At 48.4% G+C, this 22,999-nt stretch overlaps 1 protein-coding gene across 1 annotated transcript; it reads left to right on the top strand.

Moving 5' to 3' along the window:
* Positions 1–6,866: 6,866 nt before the first annotated feature.
* On the top strand, positions 6,867–21,213 carry RGS13 (regulator of G protein signaling 13). The gene is made up of 6 exons (XM_081124123.1): positions 6,867–7,101; positions 8,418–8,485; positions 11,361–11,429; positions 14,638–14,699; positions 18,782–18,948; positions 20,319–21,213. The coding sequence occupies exons 3-6, from the start codon at positions 11,365–11,367 to the stop codon at positions 20,502–20,504; spliced, it is 480 nt and encodes a 159-aa protein (XP_080980249.1). The 5' UTR covers positions 6,867–7,101; positions 8,418–8,485; positions 11,361–11,364; the 3' UTR covers positions 20,505–21,213.
* The last annotated feature ends 1,786 nt before the right edge of the window (positions 21,214–22,999 follow it).

Here is a 22,999-nt window from a genome sequence, read left to right as displayed (position 1 = left end):
CATGCTCATTCCTCCAGCGCAGTGTCGTGGAGGAACAGGCATCAAACCTGCCCATGAATCTCCACCCTTCAGACAGAAGGGCCCCGGGTAAAAGCACAATCGGTGCCCATGTCTTGCATTTGCATACTTTCCTATTTTGGGTAATAACTAAAACCCACTGTAGAGAGACAGGGACTGATGTGTCGTTTCTGCAGAGCAGATGCCCTGGTCATGCTTCTGAGGCTCTCTCTCTCCCTTTTCTAAAATAGCACGTTAATTTTAAAAAGGCAAAACAACAAAAGACATGCAGGGCGATGAATGGAAAAGTTGCAAAGCTCACAGGGCCAACTTCTCATTCTAAGCGGCCCCTGGGGAGTGGGGAGAAGCGTGGCCTGGGCTCCCCACACAGGAAGGAACCCATGAGGCTATTTTCCACTCGCTGTCTGCAGCAACCTCCGCCGAGCAAGAGCGTTATGGGGGAGAAACACCACGCGTTTAGGTAAATGAAGTCTAGTGGCTTCGCTGCTGAACACGAACGCCCCTGAACAGGGCGGCAAAGAGCTGCAGGAAGAGGGCACCCGCTGCCCCAGACGCCCCTTAACTTGGCCCCCTCCTTTCTGCACCCAGACTAACTCTAAACGTCTTGGGCAAGAAGGAGCCTAGAGAAGATATATTTCCCTTTGTCTCCTTCCACGTCTGGCCGGCTCCGCTGAAACCAATCTCGAATATTGTCCTTTCGTATCATCAGAATACAGCACTTGACTACACCTCCCAGAAAGCTGACAAACATACACAAGGGACCATGGCTTTCGATAAAGTGACGCCTCGGCGCGGCTCCTTTCCACGCCCGTTCCCTCACCTGCATGCCTTGATCGAGTGAGCAGGTGCTCCTGCTGGGAGAGTCGGCCAGGAAGGGTAATTCGAATCTTCTATGTCATCAACTGGAAAAAAATAAGGAAATTAGATGTCCTGAGTGATGCAAATAGCAACAGGGCAGACGCCGTAAGGTAAACACCCCGCCCACCCTGCCCGGCAGCGAAGGGGAGATGGAAGAGCTCCCGTCGGCTCACAGGGGAACAGCTGCCCGCAGCCCCTGGAAGGCAGGCGAGGTGCTAAAATCCATCTCATCACGAGCCACAGGATACTGAATCCCAGCTTCCTCTGAGCACCACGCGAGTCAAACGCAATGAATCTCCCCAAATCCCACCCGCTCCCTGGGCCCTCTCATCGGGGCATCTGCAACGCTGACATCTCCTGGGACGGACCTCTCGCCTGGACGGAGGTCACCGCCAGGCCTGTCCCTCTGAGACGCCCCCACCTCCCCTGTCCCATCGGGTGAAATCCAACGCCCACCGGAGCATCTCGTCCACTCCGCCATCATCACCCCCTCCTCAGCAGCACCGAGGTCAACTGCCCTCCTGCTGTTTCATCCCAGCGTAAAGTTAGGAGGATTCTTTAAATGCCTTCCCTCTAGACCCTTACATTAAAAGTCATTAATAAAGATGAAGGCAGTGACGGTTAAGCTCTGGACCCCGTGTCACTGTGGGACATGTCACATGCACTGAAGCAGGACCTGCCTTCCCGTGTCTCCTTGGGTTGTAAACGCCTCTAAAGACGCACCCTGTCGTGTCTTCAAATCTGTTCTCCGCCCATAGCAACTTCCAGGGACCTTTTCCCCTCCCTTGGCTCTACGGGTTTATTTTGTGCACCCCTGACATTTGTTGTTCTTCTGTCTCAACCCAGAGAGACCAAGCTGTCAGCGAGCTAATTCACTAGATTAATTTTGCCGCGTGTCACCCAGAAAGTCATCCTCGCTTTCCCACGTCAATAGGCCTCCATCACCCTGGCTGTGCTTATGGCTGGTCTGTCACTCACCGACTCGGGGAAACTGCGTGGACACTGGGAATCTCAGTATTTGTTGAGTGGTCCCCTTAGGAACCGGGCTTGACCCTGGGGAAATTATCCTCAGCAAATAACCGCTGTCTTTTCTCCAGGATGACAGATGTTTCATTTCTTATTATCGAGACCCCATAAAACATCTGTAGGCCAAGAGCAACCTTGCCGGCGAGCACAGACACAGCCTGAATCCATAAACGGGAAGCCTAAAAATAAAGCCGCATGGCCACTTCGGAGCACTGCCCGACTTAAAACAGGCCCAAGTGGAATATTCCTTAATTGCTGCCGTCTCGAAATACTTTTCTGGACCCTCTTTTCTCAGGCATGTCTGACTCTCCAGGGTATTTCTAGGCATTTCCATTTAGCAATTAAATCCATTTCCGATCTGCAGATAGTATCATTCGTCCCAGTGCCTAACCCTCGGCCCTGGCAGGAAGCAACAGTGAAATTCTAAGGAGTGTATCGAGCACACTGCTGCTCACATTATCTGATGGAGCCAGCGTTTGGAACTGTTCGAGCTATTTAGAAAAGCTGGGATGTTTTTCATTTGTCGTCCAGTTCAAATACGTTTTGCTCTACTGGAACCACTATCGGGCAGCAACTGAATTTCAGATATTTAAGCCAGAGGAATCCGCTAAAGGCATCCTTACGGAGTTCCTCTGGAAAGCAGATCATTATTTCCAACATAAAGGATCCTCCTGTAACCTGTTTTTCTGCAGGATGTTTTGTTTACGCTGGGATACGCAGCATACACTGTGTTTCTTTAGAGAATGCTGCCCAGGCCACATCATTTGAGACGGGCAAGTTACATTTAGAAGCATCTCATTCCACTTATTCCACCCAACAGGACCCATGTCAAAAACTCACAAGTAGTCCGGCCGGCGTGGCTCAGGGGCTGAGCGTCGACCTATGAAGCGGGAGGTCACAGTCGAGTCCCGGTCGGGGCCCAGGCCCGGGTTGCAGGCTCGATGCCCCGCAGGGGGTGCGGGAGGCGGCCGATCAGTGACTCTCATCACTGATGTTTCTCTCTCTCTCCCCTCCTCTCTGAAATCAGTAAAAACATACTTAAAAAAAAATTCGTGCGCCTGAGGCTGTGAAGCGGGTCCTCTCCAAGGCTCCTATAGGTTCTCAGCGTCTGTGACAGAGCTGACCCTTTGAAACGAGGCAGGAGCAGCTGTTTCGGACACGAGCTCTTCAACGTCTGACACAGACAACGAGGTTTAAATACAGAAACACCACCCTACTGCGAGAGCCCCTTTCACAAAACCGCTCGGCAGAGGCAGTAAGGAGACGACCGACGTGGAAACGTCGCGTCCTGCGTGGGCTCTGCCCACCCACAGAGGCGAAAGCAACGAGATGGAAGAAGTGTCCACTAACCTGGGGGGCACCAAGTGCCGGTTTTTATAAATTACTATACAGGGTGTCCCCCCAAAAAACCATACACACTCTAACAGCTTGGTAGCCATCGATTCTACTACATGTTGAAAATGTATTTTAATAAACACAGCCTTCGAACGGTGTATACACTTTTGGGGACACCCTGTATTTGAAAACGTTTCAGTTCAGTTCAACAAGTTCCAGGTTCTGTTAAGTACCATTTTCTTCGGTACCTGAAACGCGTTTGGGGAAACATGGAGGTTCTTGCACTTCCTATCCTTCCAAAGGTTGTAAAATACAGTTTTTCGTCATGTTATTTTCAGATCCTCAGAGCAAACCCTGGCTCTGGGTTTCATTCTAGTTCCGTGTTTGATAGAAACACAAGGGCTCCATTGTTTAAATTTGCATGCCTCATAAAAATACTCCTTTGGGTAAATTATACTTACAAATCGTAGCAGCGTCTCATTAACTACGACGCTAATTGTGGGTTGTAAAAAGGTTACAGCGGAGACACAGGGCCATCTCCAGGGAAGGTTTATGAGGTGGGAAAACATACAATATAATCCTTCCCAAAGTCCACTCCACAACTTTTGTATTAGTGGAAACTGGTTAAGAGAACATCTGGGTCGTTTATATTTTGGGTGAATCTTGTTAGAAAGGGAATATTACGTATTCACTGTTCAAATATTCACTGAGCATCTACTATGCCCGTCTCAACGCTGTGTTCACATAATGCAGTTGAGACACGCATGAGAAAAGCCGGAGATTCCCCTGGTAAGGGAGAGAAACCACGCAGGCTACTCCTGAGCTCTCTGCCCTCTTATGTGCCACCTGTCAGCGTATGGGAGGACCTGTTTCTTCTTAACCTGTCCTTGCCTCTGAGTCACTGCCTGGCTACCTGCTTCCCTGGGTCCAGGACAGGACAGACCTCCACGAACAGGTGGGGCTGTGCATCACCATTCACCATCGCCCTGGGCGCAGGCTTGTTCCAAGACTGTCAACACGTTTTTAAATATCGATCTGCACAAGCCATGTTCATCCCGGTGATTTAAAATAATAATGAAATAGGAAATGTGGCACAGGTGTGTTCGCTCACCGCCTCTCCTACAGCACAGAAGTCAAAAACCCTGCAGAAATTAAGTCCTTGATATGTCATTGCATTTAGTTTTATTTAAAAAGGAATATATCACATAATTTCATATAAAAGAAAACATAGATTGTAGAGGCAAGACATACCTTGAAAGATCTGCTCACTACCAGACACCTCAAATTACTAGAAAACAATATAACAAGTACCTCCCCCCATTTAATTGCATAGTTAACTTTGCAAAATGAAGGAAAGTCTCCAAGGAAAAACAGAGGGAGGCTAAAGTCTGAGGGGTGAACTAGCATTTAAGGTGTAGCCGAGCTCAGCATTTGCTAACCTCGGTTATCTACAGGGCTGGCTCTTGGGAGTCCTTTGCAAGCCAGCAAACAAGATCCCGGCTGTCCAGGTAGGAGGCTGAGCCAAGGGCCCTCAATGTGCTACATCGTCAGCAAAAGAATAAACAGGAAAAACGAGCTACCTGCAAAAACCGATGACAAAGAAACATGTCTGAGTGAGCATAATACCAGGTGTACGCTCTCCTGGGTTTATACTTTAAACATACCCTACCTGTGTGGTCCAGGGACCCACCAAGCCAAGAAAATAACAAAGCAGCCCCGGGTCGGACGTGCCTGGGCTGCCTGAGAAAGTCAAGGCAAATCGAATTCAGAGAGAGGGACCCTCAGCCTTGTCGTCAGAAGGTCCACAGATAAACGCCATGAACCTCCTAAGAGCTGACGCAGCCCACTCCCAATAAACAACTGTGGGCCAGGAAAGAGCACTGCTTTCCTAGCTGTTAGTGTTGCCTTAAATGCATGGTGGGGAAACCGTAAGGTACTAACGGATCTGGAATCTAGTGGGTAAGCACAGAATGAGACCAGGAAGTGCCCAGGAGAAAACGGGAACCAAGTAGGACGGCTGTTCCCTTTCAGTTACAAACTGGAGATCAGAAAACCTGAGAACATTACTGATTTCCTTGAAGGGCCGAGAGGATGGATTCAGGGCAGCTGCCGAGCAGAAACTACGACGACTGGAAGTCGGTGCTGGAAATTTATAGACTGGCAGAGCCATGATTGTAGTAAGGCGTCTTGAGAGTAAGTCATTTGAATAAATACAGACAAAACTGGTATCTAATTTTAATTGCTATTTAAGTGCACTTGTGCTGGCAACAGTGTCGGGTGTCCTAATGTATGTTGTCACTTTGTTTCTGCCTCACTCGGGGCAGAAGCCAAAGTTAGATTGTTTCTAGTCGGCAGCGAGTGAACTGAGCCCCCAGGCTGCAGGGCGAGGCCGCACCCCGAGATGTGGGCCCTGGGTCTGCTGAGACTCACGAGGTTGCTCTGCAAAGACGCGCCCGGGAAGGCAAGGCCACGAGTTCGACAACAGCCACTTTCTAACATCTCACTCTCCCGCTCCTGTGCGCACGTTCACTTTGGATTTTAACCACACAAAAGCACAGTATTAGGTATTCCTTAATTCTGCACATTGAAACCTGTGTCCCTCTGCAGCACTTGGTCTGGCTGAGGCAGGAACGGAGCGAAAGGACTCAGGGGTGCGCAGGTCTCAGTTCGTCACAAGCTCAGGGCGTTACTTCCAGGATCTTCCTGCCCCGCTCCCTGTTCCCACGCCGGGAGGACGGGGAAATATCCCTGCATCTCAGGTACGGTGCCAGAGAGGCACCCGAAGGTCCTGAGACAGGGAAGGGAGTGGACAACCAGAAGCCCATGAACGTGGGTGCATTCAGCAAACAGCCTGAATCCTGCCCAAGGAACCCGACTCGGGCCCTTCCCTCCCTGCGTCACCTAAGGAGCCTCAGGCTTCATGGAGTCTGTCGGCCTTTTCTAGTCCCAAACGTATGGGCCTCAAGTCCTGAAATGTAAGGAAAGGGCAGCTTCTACCTCCTCCGGCTCCTAAATACTCTAAGAAGCACTCCGCCCGTGACATCTTGTCTTCTTTCCCACTGTTTCACTCTGGCGTGTCTCACCCCCACCCCTCTGCCTCTCTCTCCCACACAGACACGGCGGGATCAGACGCAGCACAAGGACATTAACAATCTCCTCATATTTTGCATTCATTAGTCCCTGTCTGGAACACTGTGTTCAGTCCAGATTTTAACAGATAATATTAAGAAACTCGAGAATACCAGAGAGTTCAGAAACGGCCCCATGAGGATCCGTGGAAGCAACTAGAAGGGTTTAACTAGAAAAGAGGCCTGGTTCGGTCTTTCCATTGTTACTTGTCCTGAGTCATCTTAGTAAAACTGAAAGACTGATCTTAACGGTCCCCAATTACCTGACAGCAAGGGCTGGCGCCGGCAGCCTACTTACTGGTACTCAGTCCTCGGTCTGTTTTACAAGAGAGGTTTTTACTTGAAGCTACACATTTTCTGAGACCGGAAAAAATGAATTCTTTGGGGGGGAAAGAAGTCTGACTATTACTTTGAAGACTTCCAATCATAGGACACTTCAGATGGGCCGATACTGTCAGATAAAACCTCTTTATCAGCAGCAGCGCACTGGGGGCCCCCAGCACTACTTTCCATATTCAACAAAACCTCTCTTTGCATAGATACAAGTATAAACACGGGACGGTCGAGCAGGGACCAGAGTGTGAGCAAAGGTGATCACAGAGGCAGCAAGTTCTTTAATTCCAGGAAAAATAAAATGCTGGGTGTCTCGTGACATTTCAGAAACTGACTTCAAAAGGATCCTACAAAGAGGAAATACTAAAACTTAGCACGGTGGACCGCTCCACGGGACGTATGTGTAAGTACGAGACTCTCTGACGTGGTTGATGGAGACAGAAATACTGGCTTGGTGTAAATGACTAGTGGCTTTTTACTTCAACGGCAGGGCTGCCAGAAACGTTAGCAGGTTTCATCTAAGGAAAAAAGACTAGGAAACCCGTATGTTGGCCTGGTCTAGGCTTTCTACACCTAAAGCAAAACAATACAAAATTTACAGTCACATATGTGTAAATGAAGCTTCTAAATTAGGCAGTAAAAGGAATATTACAGTTCTAGAGGAGGGTATCTATGGTCTTTCATTTTATGGGGGTTTTGTGTGTAGATATGTGTATGTAGGTTTGGATAAAGAAATACAGTCAGATATTTCAGACTTGTTTGTTTTGAAAATCATGCATTTACCAAATAATCAGTTCCATCATTTAATGGGCTGTACTGATCCCAGGCTGTACGGTTTACAGGAAACATTGTGAATCTTGACTTTACAGAATGTCTCCATTCCTTAATGCTATGGCTGAGCCCAACTACACACAAATTACTTGCTTTTTTAGAAGGCAAGAATTTTGTGGGCTGTGGCAAACAAAACCTCACAAAAATGTAAGCAGCTCTAGGTTTTTCTAAATTTTATGTGACTTGTTGCATCATAATATAAAGCAGCATACCTAACGACAGATACTATGTATAAACAGAAAGGATTGATCGATTGCCTATCAGGATAGTAAAAAAAAAAAAATTAAATACGTGAAAAGGCTCAATTTCAGAAAATTCATTTCTATTTTCATATCGCTTTGAGAAAGAATTCATTTAAATGCTGGTGGAAACCTGAATCTATTTCTGGCACGATACATATTCAACTCAATTCGTCACTAATGCACTGATACCCACTCTAAGAATTAGATTCTACAGGTGAAATGTGTGTTTTATTAAAAATAATCAGAAGAAAACACTGAGGGGAAAAAAACTATGGAGACCTAAACTGGTTCTAAACACACATAGGCTGTAAAAGTGCCCACTAGTGAATGTTGAAAAACAAAAAAGACAGGCAAGTGGGTGAACGATGTTAACATTAAACAAAAAAATACTTGAAGAAAAAGCAATGGAACGCAGAAATTAAAACTATAGCAAGTTTTATAATAGCCGTAAAAGTAATGAATGTCTAGATAAGAAATTAATAAATCAAAACACAAGGATCGCCCTCACCCAATACTTACAAAGTGAATAAACTATTGACTTAAAACGTGCGGCGGGGTATTTACAGAAATCGCTGCCAAATAAGCTCTCTCCGGGGAGCACACAATCATCTCTTGTTTCTGCTGGGTTTTGTCACTTTATCTTTAGGTCGATGGACTGTTTCCACGTATCTCACCACCGACATCCGAGGAAAATGACTGTTGCTCTGCAGCTTGGTGAGTTTCTCCAACTGAAATCAATTCTGCGTCGTATGGGCTCAGGTCGTCCTTTCACAGGGACTCTCTTCTGCCCAAGCAGAGCAGCAGGCCTGTGGACTCTCAGAGGCTGATCGGTGCACTCAGCCGGGGCGGTAACCTAACTGAAGGTCTTAACTGGGTCTGACTGTAACCCAAACAGATGTGAGCTTGTCAATGGAATATTTTAATCAAATTCTAATCCTAAGAACTATACCTTCAAAAAAAAAAAAAATTCAGAATTCACTCTTTTTGGAATTACCAAAAACATTTCCTAAAAGTTCCCGGCAGTTAAGTGTTGAGAGTGTTCCACTCCGCCCTCTACATTTTCGTGTTTACAGATGTGAACTCAGGGCTGCAGGTCTTTCTCTATAAACCGCTAGTTACTTTGGAAATTCTCTGTCCTTTGACCGTGAATTATATTTTCTTCATTTCTGTCCGATGAAATCCCAAAGCCTCTTCTCCTCTCAAACTAGAGGTATGAGATTTTTATTTCCATCCCTTCATTCTCTTTCTCAAATTAGTTTGAAATACTTTGTTGTTTTCTGTATCTTTATTTAATCTCCCTTCCCCCCCTTCGTGTCATTTAGTACATGTCAGCAGTGTTTTGGTTGAAGGAGGCAATAAACTTGGGGGGGGGGGGCAATATGTTTTATTCCCAGAAGCTGGGTTCAATAGCGTGAGTTTATCTCCTGGTTTCAGCGTAGACGGCATCAGGAGAACACGGGGTGGGCTCTGTGACGCCCCGGGAAAGTAGTGGAGCACAGTGAGAGTGAGTCCAGGGGTAACCAACGAGGGGGTGCCCGCGGGCGGGTGGCCACGGAGCCCCAGAAACCTTAGAGGGCAGGCGGGCAGCCCAGCTGCAGGTGCGGACGGCCCAAGGGGCAGAACTCCAGCCACTGGGGCGCCAGCAAGGCCCATTTCTCAAAGGGCCAGAAAACCAGAGAATTTCATAAAACAGGGCTGCTTTGTGGTCTGCTTATTCCATGCATAACACACAATTCTGTCGCCAATTTTTAGTTTAATTGTCGATGCTCTTATGTCACTACATCCTACGGTATCCCATAATTTAATACACCTGTGAACACGTGACTTAGACGACATACTCAACTACTTCCAATGGTATCCAACAGCATTTGAACATAAAACCTCAGGGAGCCTATACAGTCTCGCAAGAGTAGGTGAGTCAGAGACGTAAATACCATGATTGTTGCACAGTATTTGTACTTATATTATTTATATTACACCCCTTTGCCAAGTCACCCCATCAATGAGAGGCTTGGGCCCGAGAACCTCCTTCTGATTCAGTTCACAGCCGGGCGCAGAGCTGCGGCTGGTCCCCGCAGAGCCTCTGCCGGGACTAAGAAAGGCGGCCGTGCCCTGTGGACAACGCCACACCTGGGGCCCGTCGCTGGCAAGGGGAGTGTGGGTGAACCGAAGCCTCGTCTCTCCTCCAGAGCAGGCGTCTCTACCGAGGGGACACCCTGCAGGACCGCACCCACGGGGCGCTCTGCCTGGCTGCCCTCCCACCCCTTTGCCCTCCAGCACTTTGCCAGAGCTCTTCAGACCAAACAAACCCTTCCCCGTGGCTCCATCTCTTCACAGGACACACGCACCCCAAAGTGCCTGAGGCCCTGTGGCAGACCCGGCTCACCCTAAAGCTCAAACTCCTGGACTAACATAATACGCGAACAACAAAGATATCTGAGCACAGCGACAAAGAAAAATTAAAATGAGCGTGGCAGGGGGAGGCTGCCACGGTGAGGCCTGAACACGCGCCCCTGGGAAAGCACGTGAGGGCCTGAGTGAAATTTAAAAAGAGGAAGGAATGCGGCCTGACAATGTGTGCTTCCTGTGCACACAGAACAGCTTAGGAAGTATTTCCTGAGCGGCGGAGCGCAGGAAGCCGCATGGGCACATGATTTACTGGAACAGGAGGCTTCGGCATGGACTTTTCTCATCTCAGTCTCCTTTTCTCTAAAGGAGACTGAGAATCGGAAACGTCCGAGAGCCCGAACTCAGGCACGAGTCTGTCCGGCTTCAGAGCCCGGAATTACCCTAATGGACCCTGTCACCTCCCGGGAGCTGTGGGCCCCCTAAGTCCTGGTGCATCTGGAAATCGCTTTACCTTGGCTGTGCTTCTGACCCCAGTGAGCGATGCATATTAAGACCCATCTGCCTTTGCTAAATAATTCCATTAAAGTTAGAAAAATATGGTAACGTGTAAATAGGCATGAATTTCAGGTACAGGAACCACCAACGTGCACACGTGGCTCTGGTGGATCAGTGAGGGGCCGGGAGGTCTGAACACTCCTGTCGCAGGCAGGCAGTCGGCAGGGAGAAGTCCAGGCCCAGCGGAAGGCGGGGGGACGAGTTACACCGACAGGAGAGGCCCGAAAAGAGGAAGTTCCTGACCACCCCCCGGCTTACAAGATAAGCAGAGAGCCGTTGGGTGATCTGCGTCTTGGAGGTGATCGGAGATGAGGGATCCTAAACCTTGAACTATGTTAATGAGGCGAAGGGTCCAATTAGAGTGAAGACCAGTGTGGACCGGGGGTCAATGGGACAGTCTTCTCGGTCTCAATTACTATATTAATCATCTTTGGTCAGCTGCGTCTTTCTAGAAAGGGCTCCTCTCTCCACCCCTCAGGTGGGTCCTGAACTCACAACTCTAAGCACCTGCATCCCCATAAATATTTGTGAGACGGGTCCTTCTAGTCTCCTGCCGCCCCCCCCACCAGTGACTGTCCCCCCCTAACTTTAAGCTTTTTAACTCCTGTGGGCTCCTTAGAAACGGACTCACATATCATTATTTTAAACGGCTCAATTATGCTAAGTGACTGCTGTATTTCTCTAGAAAAATGAGCAGGCGGACTTGCTGGGTTTGCAGGATGTGTGGAGACGCATCGACGAGGCCCCCTTCCAAGTAAGTCGCAGTTAAACTCGGCCATTATAACGCATTTCGCCGCATGATAAACGGGGCTCTGTCTTAACACAGTTTGTTCAGAAAGTGAAATTTGCATTCACGCGTGAGTAAGGCCCCCAGGAGAGCAACCGTGCGTTACACTAGGTTCCGCGTTCATCGTTCATGGTTTACACGTGAGAATTCAGCAGGTTACGTGTTTTCAGAGAGTCTGTGATGAATAAACATTCTTAGATTTTTTATTTTTTTTTTAACTTTTCTATTATCTTAGAATGAGATTCTTTGATCCAACATATTTTCATGGTTCAAATCCCACACCTGCAGAGGGTCAGAAATCTTCATCCCCGGTCAGAAGGGGTGAGACTCGGGCGGAGCCAAATGCTGGCCAAGCTCCCAAGTCTGTTTGACACGGGAGCCGTGTGGGGGCCACACGGTGACAGCATCAGAATGGAAAGTGGAGTGTCTGAGAAAGGGAACAAGCCAGGGACTGGACTTGCTCCGCTCAGGGAGCCCTGGGCTGAGGGTCCCTGTCAGGTCAGCGGTGCCCAGCCTGCCCGCCTGGAGGCCTCAGTGCTGGCCACAGCTCCTGGGGCGCGTGCTCGAGCCCTGAAGCAGCAAAATGCCCCAAAATGTGTGCAAGCGACCGTGTGTGGGCAGAGGTGGCCGTCAGACCCAAGGCTGAGCGTGTCCCGGCCAGGTGTGGCTGCTGCGGACGGGCACAGTCTGCCGAGGACCCCCGCCCTCAGCGTGTCCCCGTGAGGGCTCCCGTTTCCTCCCACCTGCCCGGCAGACCCGCCCAGGGAAGGGAAGGCTGGGAACGGGTTCAAGGGCAAGCCGCTAGGTAACAGTCATTCGACAGACGACAGACGCTTTCCCTTCACGACCTAATGTCATTTCCATGATCCTATCTCCGGGAGACAGATGTGATTACCCCCATTTTACAGATAACAAAACTGAGGCTGGCGATATGAGGCAAGACCCAAGCAATTAAGTCCAGCACTGGCATCAGAAGCCAGGACGGTCAGATTCCAAACACTCATTACTCTTCTCTCCATCACGATGTCTGAGAACGTTCCCGTATCTGGTATCCACTGTCTACCTGTCCAGAAGAAAGGGGGGGACACAAAAGAGGAGAGCTTTGATCTAAAAATCTGGGCGGTGGAGGAGGCAGAGGTGATTAGAACAGTTCTGATGAGGGCACCTGGACGGCCACGGGACAGTGTGAAATGTGGGAGATACTAAGGAAAAAGTACACGCAAAATGGGATTAAACAAAAAAAAAAAAAAACAAATCTCATTTCACAACTTCACCCACCACCTGCAATAGTGACCTGTCTCCATAAGTCTCAAGGACCTGAGGCGCAAAAGAATTCTCCCTCCGACCACGCGCAGCACCAGACTTTAAGCGAACCCGAGGCCGTCCCGGGGGTCGGCTCGTGCTGCGGAATTTATTCCTCCTACGGGACGGGGCTCGGAGGGAGGCGCGGCGAGCGGCACAGCCCCGCCGAGCACCTGCCCGTGTCACGGGGCGGCAGACGCTGTCTCGGCCGCTGTTCCTCCAGTTCTCATACGGCTACGGGACAGTGAGTCAGGGGCCCCTTCATGGAAATGGGGTTGGTTTTTTTTAAAGCAATCTTCACAGCAGTGCACTGTTAAGCCTCGGTGCTGATGCAAACAGTCCGTCTAAAACTTTCAAGAGCCGCCTCAATTTTTAGAAAACAAAGCACAGCTGGCCTTGGCTTGGGCCTCTCCATATCCCCCCGTGTCCTGGGTACTGCAGGACCTCCTTGGCTGCGTCAGGTACCTGCTAATGCTGACGGCTGTCCTGTCAACACTAATTATGGGACTAACTGTACCGGAATCAGCCAAAATTAGCCAGCTGTGTCTAGAGCTGTCTTTCCGTATATGCAGCTACCGGGCACAGGAAACAAGACTGGGTCATGCACTGGACGGCAGTGAACACAGAGTATTGTAATAGAGGGAAGGCAGGATAACTGGTGCGTAAGCACTGCCAGTTCACCCCAAAACCCCACCAAAAAGAGCAGAAATAAAGCCCCAAAGTCAGCGTCCTTCACAGACATTTTCTAAATGGTAAATGTTTTTGTTTTTTAATACTGTTTAGGTCAAGTGTAACTGGACATGGTATTCACAGTAGTAAAATTAAAACCCTCAACATGTAAAAAATTGTGGCAATTAATAGAAAATACCTGCATAAGAGAGCTTTTCTGTGTGACTGCACGCAAACACGGTGCGTGGCTAAGCTAGGAGTCCAGTGGGTAACCCTGCACACACACTGCTGCACACAATGCCTGACGCTCTACAAGCAACCTGGCAATTTGTACTGAGCCCCCTTAAAAGGTGCCTCTTTTGACCCACGTGATCTCCTTCAGCTCCTGTCCTCAGCAGGGCCTGGCAAGCCTTAATCACAGCCGGGCCGCGTGGGGCTTTGAGGGTGAAGAACGGGGAATAATCATAATGCTCGCTGAGCATGGTTACGTAACCTCCGAGAGGCCGCTAGGAGAACAGTCTGTGCTCACTATGCATGGTAGGCAGTGCCGATGATCATCAATCACAGCACTTCCAACGGTTATTGAGACAGTTGTGAAGGAACATAAAAATCTCATTACGCCGATATACATATTACACACGGGGTCCCCCAAAACTGGATACACACTTTAACAGCTAAAAGCTCAATTGATGTTTCTCTCTTTTCTAGATTTAACCCACTGGAATTCATAATGGCAGCCAAAGTGTGAATATATTTTTGCAGAGGACACTGTGTGTGTGTATATATATATGTGTATACACACACACACACACACACACAAATACAATCAGAATGTGCATACTTCTTGCTTAAAAACACACAAACACACACAACAAAAAGCCTAAAAAGAAAGAAACAAAAATATTTCTAGTGGCAATTTGGAAACAAGGAGATTATAGGACTCTAATTCTTTCTCGTTTTAAAATTTGTTTTATCACATTGTCAAGTTTATAATACCTTTGCAATTTTTTAATAGCTTTAAGCATTTGGGAAGTAAAAATAAAATGTAAAAGCATCACAGGAAGGTTAAGTTCCACCCCAAACCTCGCACAAACGCAGTGCGGTAACATTCAGGTGTCACGTCCCAGGCAGTGTGTTTACACTCAGCTCCGCAGGGCCTGGGGAATAGTGTAGTGCGATGAGCCCCTCTCGTTTCTCGCCGCAGCCTCAGTCTGGAGGAGGTGCTGCAGTGGGCCCAGTCTTTTGAAAAGCTGATGGCTACAAAATGTGAGTATTCCGCAGGCGTCACCTTTGAGTAAGTAGCTGGTTTCCTTCCTGGGGGAAGGGCGCTGGGTGATGGCAGCGGGCCCCCTTCTCACTACCTGCTAAGTGGGAACCGCCAAGGTTAAAAAAGGGAAACCTGAAAATAGTCTGTAGTGTCAACCACCATGATTTTCATGGCTGTTAATTAAAACAAGATTACTCACTGTGAATATTTATTCTTCACAAATCTCTGCTTCCCTTGGAAAACATGCTGAAATAGTAACATGGACTAAAATATTCTGCTTCGCCATAACTGGCTAAAGTTAGAATTTTTTTTTTTTTTTAAATTAACAATTTGCTTTTCTTAGTGCCTTCAAAAAGCAGGAATAAATCTGAGTCGTGATGTTCTAAAGCTCCTCAAAGTTCGTTTCTAACTTGATCAGTGTCTCGTTTAAGTAAGCCTGTACGTAGTTGTATATAAGTATCAACATTCGAACGGATAAGTGCAGGACAGCAGCCATAAAGTCAAGGGCTCGACGCAAGAAACACAAAGGAGCACGTGCATCCCCGTGGGCAGCTGCGGTGAGTGTCAGGTATCTCTCAGTGACGTCAAATGGCCAGTCTGTGCAGGAGTCCCCAGGATTCGGGGTGAGAACTGGTCTCATAAAAAATAAAAATCTCCATAAAGCCCGGCTGGCGTGGCTCAGCGGCTGAGCATCAACCTAGGATCCAGGCGATCGGGGTTGGGTTCCCGGTCAGGGCACAGGCCCCCGGGTTTCGGGCTCGGTCCCCAGTCGGGGTCCTGCAGGAGGCAGCCGATCAATGACTCTCATCATTGTTGTTTCTCTCTCTCTCCCCCCTTTCCTCTCTCTGAAATCAATAGACATATTTTTTTTTTTTTTTTTTTAATTCTCCATAATGAATTAAGCAGAAAGTATCCTGCAAAATTTTCAAGTCTACAGATGACAGGAAGTACTCCAAGTTTCCAAACATCAAAGTTTTTAGGAAAGAATTATTTTCAAGTGGACATAGAAGTCGTAGTAAGTTTTTAAATGAATCAGGAAAAAAAAAACTGAGCTATTAGTCATCTCTTCATAAAAATACATGAGGATTACTAAAGATTTTTTCCTGGAATAACAATGACCCAAAACACAGCATACAGCCCCAAAACACCACCGACGTATCAGGCGTACACCAAGAAGAAAAATGGGGAGGAGGGAAATCCCCATGGGTATTTCTGATGGCGAAACCTAGCAGGACTAGAAAAGATACAGACACATGCCTTTGAAATGACAAGGAGACCAACCACCCCCTAAAACCCAAGGGTCCTTCATATTAGAAAGGTCAAAACTGGAAAAAAATCAAAATCAAAATCTATGATGTCAGAAAAAAAAATACAGAAGGGCTGCCATACATATATTTATGGGCCCAAAATCTCAGAAGAGGAGAACAGAGGGTGTCGTGTTTTGAGCAACGTATGTTTATATAAACAAAAAGTGTAGTGAAGCCGAGGCTCACTCAGCCCGCCCTGCGCCTGGCCGACCCCCCGGGCACTGGGACAGGGTGAGCGAGGCCCAGCTCACGGGCTCCCCCTAGAGGGCGGAGGCACAACCGCCCAAACGCAGGGGTAGTAAATTGCAGGACGTGGCACCTGGCTTCTTGGAAGAAAGTAAAGCCAAGCAACGCGACAAAGAAAGGCAGGTATAAGAGGGCGATTCAACTGAATGATTAGGGAACTGTCAGAAGGGACACAATTTTTATTTATTTTTTTAATGTTTTTAATTGATTTTACACAGAGAGAGGAAGGGACAGGGAGAGAGAGAGAGAGAGAGAGAGACAGCGATCGGCTGCCTCCTGCACGCCCCCGACTGGGAATGGAGCCCACGACCTGGGCATGAGCCCTGAGTGGGAATGGAACTGGTGACCTCGTGGTTCACGGGTCGACGCTCAACCGCTGAGCCACGCGGCCCGGGCAGGAGCACAAGCTGAGCTAAGAGCTGAGTGATGGGCAGCAGCCAGCCAGACGGGACCTGGAGGCAAAGAGGCCCAAGCAGAAGACAACCATGGTCAAAAAGCCCCGAGGTGCGAGTCACGTTAATGTCTCCAAAAACACGGTAAGGAAGTTACCCTGCCAGGAGCCTCGGGCCTCCTAGGTGCCGGGAATGACCCCCGAGGCAAAGTAACAGGAGTCAATGTGCTTTTACAAGACCCCCTGGTCGTGTTCTGAAGAACTGCAGCAGGGACCAGGGAGAAGGCTGCTGCAATAAACCAGTAAGACCGGAGAAGGCCAGGCGGGGAGCAAGCAGCACCCCTAATCAAAGCCAGGGCTCTGGGACCACTGGAGGGAGAGGCCTGCGAGAGGACAGCGGAGATGGGAGCCGGTGCAAGCTAATGCTTCCAAATCCGAGAAGGGGGCGAGCCCCTCCCAGCTCTTCTTCTGGGAGAGATCACGCGGCAGAATTCTGTGGACCGGCAGCTTCCCGCACGCGGCTCTGTCCTAACCTCGCTCATCACTGCCGTTGCCATGGTTCCCATCCCCAGCCCTCCTAATACCTGCAGCCCTGCCTCAGCCTTTCCCACTTAGCACCTCTGTCTTTGTTCACTTCTCATGCCCTTTGTCACCCTGCAGGGAAAAAACAACAACACCTGGCCTCTCGGAGGCATCGTTGTTCGATCAGTACATTTTGTCTCGCTCAGAAAACCAAGAAGTAACAACGTGCCAAGTGTAAGCCTCTGGTCTTTGGTGCTTTCTGGAGGTTTATAATTAGGGTCTGATTCACTTTTCAAAACCTATGGGAGTCACTACTTTAAAATATAAAAGCACCCTGGCCAGTGTGGCTCAGTGGCTGAGAGTCAACCTACGAACCAGGAGGTTGCTGGTTGGATGCCCGGGCTGTGGGCTCGATCCCCAGTCAGGGGCATGCAGGAGGCAGCCGGTCAATGATTCTCTCACGGATGCTTCTCGCTCTCTCTCTCCATCTCTCCTTTCCTCTCTCTGAAATCAATAAAAAAATTTTTTAAAAAAAGACAAATAAAATATGGAAGGAGGAGGGACCCAGAGGCCAGGAATGATGGGCATTTATTTGCTCGGGACCTGCGTGTGCCGTACGTCGGGCAGTGCGTGGGCACTGGGCACCTGCAGGTGAAGAAAGTGCAGTTCCAGTTCTCAAAGGGTGTGCCGGGGAGTGGGAGTGGGAGAGAAATAAACCAATAAACGTAGTAGACTGTGGCACGGAGCGAGATGTAATTAAAATGTGTGCACTAGGGGCTCTTTGTCAACTCACAGGAGCGTCGCAGGTTCGGAGAAATTTTTCCAGAAACCGAAATACCCAGCTGAGTGTTAGGCCAGGGTATAAAACACGCCATACCGAAGGAACTCGTCTACCACAGCACGGGGGCAGCGCCCTGCCTGCCCAGAGACAGGAAGTTTCCATCAAAGACCGCGTCCAGGAGGGACAAGGGACATGCTGGACAGCGCTCTACCCCATGGCCCTGCCGCCACTGGCCAAGAGGTCAGGTGCTTGCCATTTAGGGCAATGAGAAAAGCTTGGAAGATTTTTGTTTTACAGATTTTTCGTCTAGTAAAAGGGCAGAAAAAATAAAGTGCACAAAAGATGAAAAGCAGGGTCCGATGGATGAACTGAGAGGGTTTTTTTATAGATTAGATGGTTTACAAATACTCCTGGAAAAGTCATACACAAAGAGACCATGGGAAAAGGGAACAGATGATAACGCTGTTCTCAGTATAACTGAGTCTTTCGTGTATAAAGAGATGTGAAAATCTCAAGCAAGCACCAACGATGCAAAAGAAAACTGAACAAAAGATCCGAAATTCACAGAAAGAAAAGAAATGATCTGGAAGAAAGAAAGAACGAAGGAGTGAGCACACCGCCGACCGGTGCTGTCGACCCAGGCTTCAGGAGCAAGCAGCTGCGTGTGGCGTGGGGGGGGGAGCGTGCACGCGTGTGCGTGATAGTATGTAATATTCACTTGTTAAGTAATTTGGGCACTTTGATTCAGGCTTTATTTTTAAACTGCATCACGTATTTTTCAGCTTTTAATGATTCTGCCTCATGAGAATAACCGGGTTTCTCCGTTACCGTCAGATGGCCCGGCGGTCTACGGCTCATACCTGAAGGCGGAGCGCAGCGACGAGAACATGCAGTTCTGGATGGCCTGCGAGAGCTACAAGAAAATCGCCTCGCGATGGAGCAGAGTCTCTCGGGCGAAGAAGCTGTATAAGATTTACATCCAGCCGCAGTCCCCTAGAGAGGTAACTACCCCGACAGCGACAACACAGGGAAGTCGGGGTGTCAGTGTCTGTCAGGCACAGAGGCGCCAGGCACCTCCCGCCCGGTGGCCCTGGGGGCTGACACAAGTCCATGTTGTCCACAGACAAGAATCCAGAGAATCGGAGGTTAACCACCTCGCCCGGCGGCACGCAGCGCTTACGTGGGAAAGTTAGGACTCCAAGTTAGGTCAACGGGGCTCCTGAGCCTTTCCTTATTAAGTGATTTTAATTCCCTAAATGAGATATTTTAAAAAGGAGAATTGGTGTCCTGGCCGGTGTAGCTCAGTAGTTAGAGTAACATCCCACACACCAAGGGGTTGAGGGTTCGATTCCTGGTCAAGAGCATGTACCTGGGTTGCAGGTTAGATCCCTGGCCCCAGATGCCCGGCAGGGGCGAGTTCGGGAGGCAGCCCATCCATGTGTCTCTCTCACATCGATGTTTCTCTCTCTCCCCCTTCCTCCCTCCTTTCACTCTCTCTCTAAAAAAAAAAAAAATCAATTGAAAAGATATCTTCCAGTGAGAATTCACAGAAAGAAATTTTTTAAAATAATAATTGGCTTTGCTAAAAGAAACTACAGTTACATAAACGGGCATGTTGACGTCCCCAGTGGTGCTGGGCCGAGTCTGTGCCTCCACACCAGAGCTCACGCTCACCTGAGTTTAACGCCAGCAAACCCCACAGATATTCACACTGGTGTCGCTGCTCATCACATACCAGAGCCTGAAGAAAACAGAGTCATGGGGGAAACACACACACTCAGGCTCCACCCGGTGCGGAGACAATGAGGAATGAACAGCCCTGTCGGGGGACGGGGAGAGCACGGCAGGCGAGGCTCCCGTCGCCCGGCACAGCCCCACCCTATGGATCTGCTCCGCAAAACCCTCGCCTGGAAAATAGCTGCTTTCCTGAACTGACCACTTCTCTCTTTCTCCACCTGCCTTCACTTTCTTCCCCTTTCGGGGCGTGTTCAGTTAAGTCAACATGCGTGACCATTAAGGAAGGCAGCGTTTAAAATAGCACCGACTTCCCTTTTTCCCTCGCAAGGACCTCCGTCCAGTAAGCTTCTTGCTTGGAGGCTCCACTAACAAATTCTGTGCTTTCAGCCTCCTAGATAAGCAATGGTTTCGGCCGTTTCCGGGGTCCTGGGCCTCCTGTTGTTTTTATCTGGGATGTGGAGGTGGATGTTTCCTTTCAAAGCAGCCAAGAGTTTGCCTCCTATGTCCGTTGAGACACCTACGAAGCTGCAAACAAAATAACCCCGTTCCACTGAAAGGAGAGGGGGGAATACAGCAAAGCTTCCCGTTAGGTGCGCATCTCTAACCCCGCCTGCCGCGCGACTTCACTTTGCAGATTAACATTGACAGTTCGACGAGAGAAAACATCATCAGGAACATTCGAGAACCCACCGCAGCGTGTTTTGAAGAGGCGCAAAAAATTGTGTACATGCACATGGAGAGAGACTCGTACCCCCGGTTCCTAAAGTCGGACATGTACCAGAGGCTTCTGAAGACGGCGCAGTCCCAGGACCGCTCCTGACGGCCACCCGAGAGCTTAAACTGAAGGCGGGTTACTGAGAGCACTGCCCTTGTTCTTTCCATTAGCAATCCAACTATAAACTGAGCTCTAGTTCCCGAAAAGAAAACAGATCCCCAAAGAAAGGGACCCTCCAGAACTCCGGCCACATGACTCACACAATTTACGGCCCACCTAGGCAGTGGCCGGTCGATACCTACAAAAAAGGGAAGGTCTTTCCTCAATACTGTAACGTTTTCACCGGAGTCGTCAGCTCATGGGTGTGTTCTCATTAACGAAATGCTGGCCTGATACACAGATTAGTCCTATGAAGGCTGCAGCTGTAGGAGCTGTGTCTCCAGCATGAATGTAATCTACAGGTAGAGTGCTCGTAATAATGTGAATCGGTGGAAGACTTAGTCCCCACAGTACAATCACTTGTGTCATATCATGAGCAGTATCGAAAAGAGGGGTCCTTGAGGGATGTTTCACCTGTAAAATTTCCCTCTTTGTTCATAACTGAGCTTCTCTCTGCCATATATCTGCCACGTGTGAGAAATTCCTGATAATTCTAAGCTGTTAAAAACATACGCGTTTCTTAATTCAGTTCTATACTTTTATTAGTATAAGGGTAGAAAATTCAGTTCCTATATGTTGAGATGTTTATCTTCCTCACGACGTGAATTCATCATGGTCCTGATAATCAATAAACCCAAAGATAAATTACAAACTTACGCATGTGTGGTTTTTTTCAAAGACACAATAAGGTTATTTTTCCACTAAGAGACTGTTTTCAGTCTCTCCTGTCATAGCAGCGTCTCAGAATTTGTCAGAAGATTCCAGAGGAAAGGACTCGTGCCTCTTTCAAATTGTCCAGCACAAAACACAGGACAAATACTCCCTACAAATGAACAAATAGTCTGTGCTTTTAATAAAGAATAAAATACCTAAAAATATTTAATGTCATTTTCCCCAAAAATTAACTGTAGGAAAATTTAGTTCAAGATCTTTAGTTTTACCATGAAAAGTGTTTCTTAGATCTCAGATTTGAAAAGAAAAAAAAAAGCATAACTATTGTAAAATGCCTAGAAACCTATGCTGTAGCACATGAAAAAAATATTCACTGGAATTCTCATGAAGTAGAGGATTATTCCAAACTGAATAAATATTCAGGGGTTCATTTCTGAGAAAGAGAATTAGCTGTGCAAGAGAACATTTTTGTTTAAAAGGATATGGCTGATTAATGCAGACTCTAGTTAGCTGTAGAAGGTGTTACCACAATAGTCCAAATTTATCTACTCCACTGAATTTTATTTATTTTCTCTTAAAATTGCCAACATAAGAATACAGGTTGAAGTCAGAGATATCCGAGCGTAATGATGATCCCCAGCTACAGTAAGCGAGCGAGGGAAAGAAAAAAGTTTCCACGTGTTTCAAATCATCTCCTCACGTCCCTCCAGCAGCCAGTGAGCATGTTTACGGCAGCACAGGCTGTCCAGGCACGGACATAACACTACAGGCAGTCTGAGCAGGTCAGGGGCCTGGCCCTTCTCCTATGGCTGGCACTAAATGGGCCAAACACCGGTATAACTAATCAATGGAATCAGGAAAGCCAGCTGCTCGACTGCGTAAGTCTCCCCTTCACTGCCAACAGGACAGGTCCAGAGCATTGTTTTGCTTATGTGCTGCTTTTACTGCCCAAACGCAGTCCCTCTGCTCAGCTCTCTAGGATCTTGGCCTCGTGTTGGGTACACACGGTGCCACTCATGACGTCAAACAGAAAGCCGAGGGCTGAGGAACGAAGCCGCTGGGTTAGCCCGTCCACCCACGTGACGTCCTTGTGCCTTTGGTCCCAGGGAGCCTCAGTTTCCCCCCATGAACTAAGGGGGCGGGACTCGTGGACCGTGGGAGTCACATGCGGCATGTGTCTCATTACATCCCGTTACCAACGTATTCGCCATTTTCTTCAAGCTTGGACCCACTCTAGAGAGCAATTCCTCCGAGGCCTGACGTCATCGTGACGCAGCGGATAATGGACTATTTGTTTTGCGTCTGACGCTGGTTAAGTGAGTTCTGAGATGTTTTTACTGAGGAACAGAGAATTTATACTTACAGTGCTGCCTGTCCTGCCCGGCCGGGCGCGGCTCGGGCTGAGCGTCCACCCAGGATCCAGGGGACTGTGTTCGATCCCCGTCACTGCACGATCCCAGCAGCGGGCGCGCAGGAGGCAGCCCACCAAGGACTCTCATCACCGATGTTTCTCTCTCTCTCCCTCTCCCTTCCTCTCTCTAAAATCAATAAAAATATACCACAAATTCCACGTGGAAGGAGGCGTTTCATGTTACTGACAGTCAAACCGGTTTTCAGTCATTTTAATTTAATAATATTCTGAATCCTGTTTCTTCTCAGGATATTTTTAAATTAATAAATATATTATTATAACAACTCAAAAACTGATAATATTCATCAAATGGCTACGAGGATACGTCCACATTAACACAGTTTTACAAGATACTCGT

Source organism: Miniopterus schreibersii (genome assembly GCF_964146895.1).
Source record: "Miniopterus schreibersii genome assembly, chromosome: 21".
In the NCBI taxonomy this organism is placed as follows: domain Eukaryota; kingdom Metazoa; phylum Chordata; class Mammalia; order Chiroptera; family Miniopteridae; genus Miniopterus; species Miniopterus schreibersii.
Note: the sequence above shows the minus strand (reverse complement) of the source record. Positions and strands in the feature narration are given on the sequence as shown.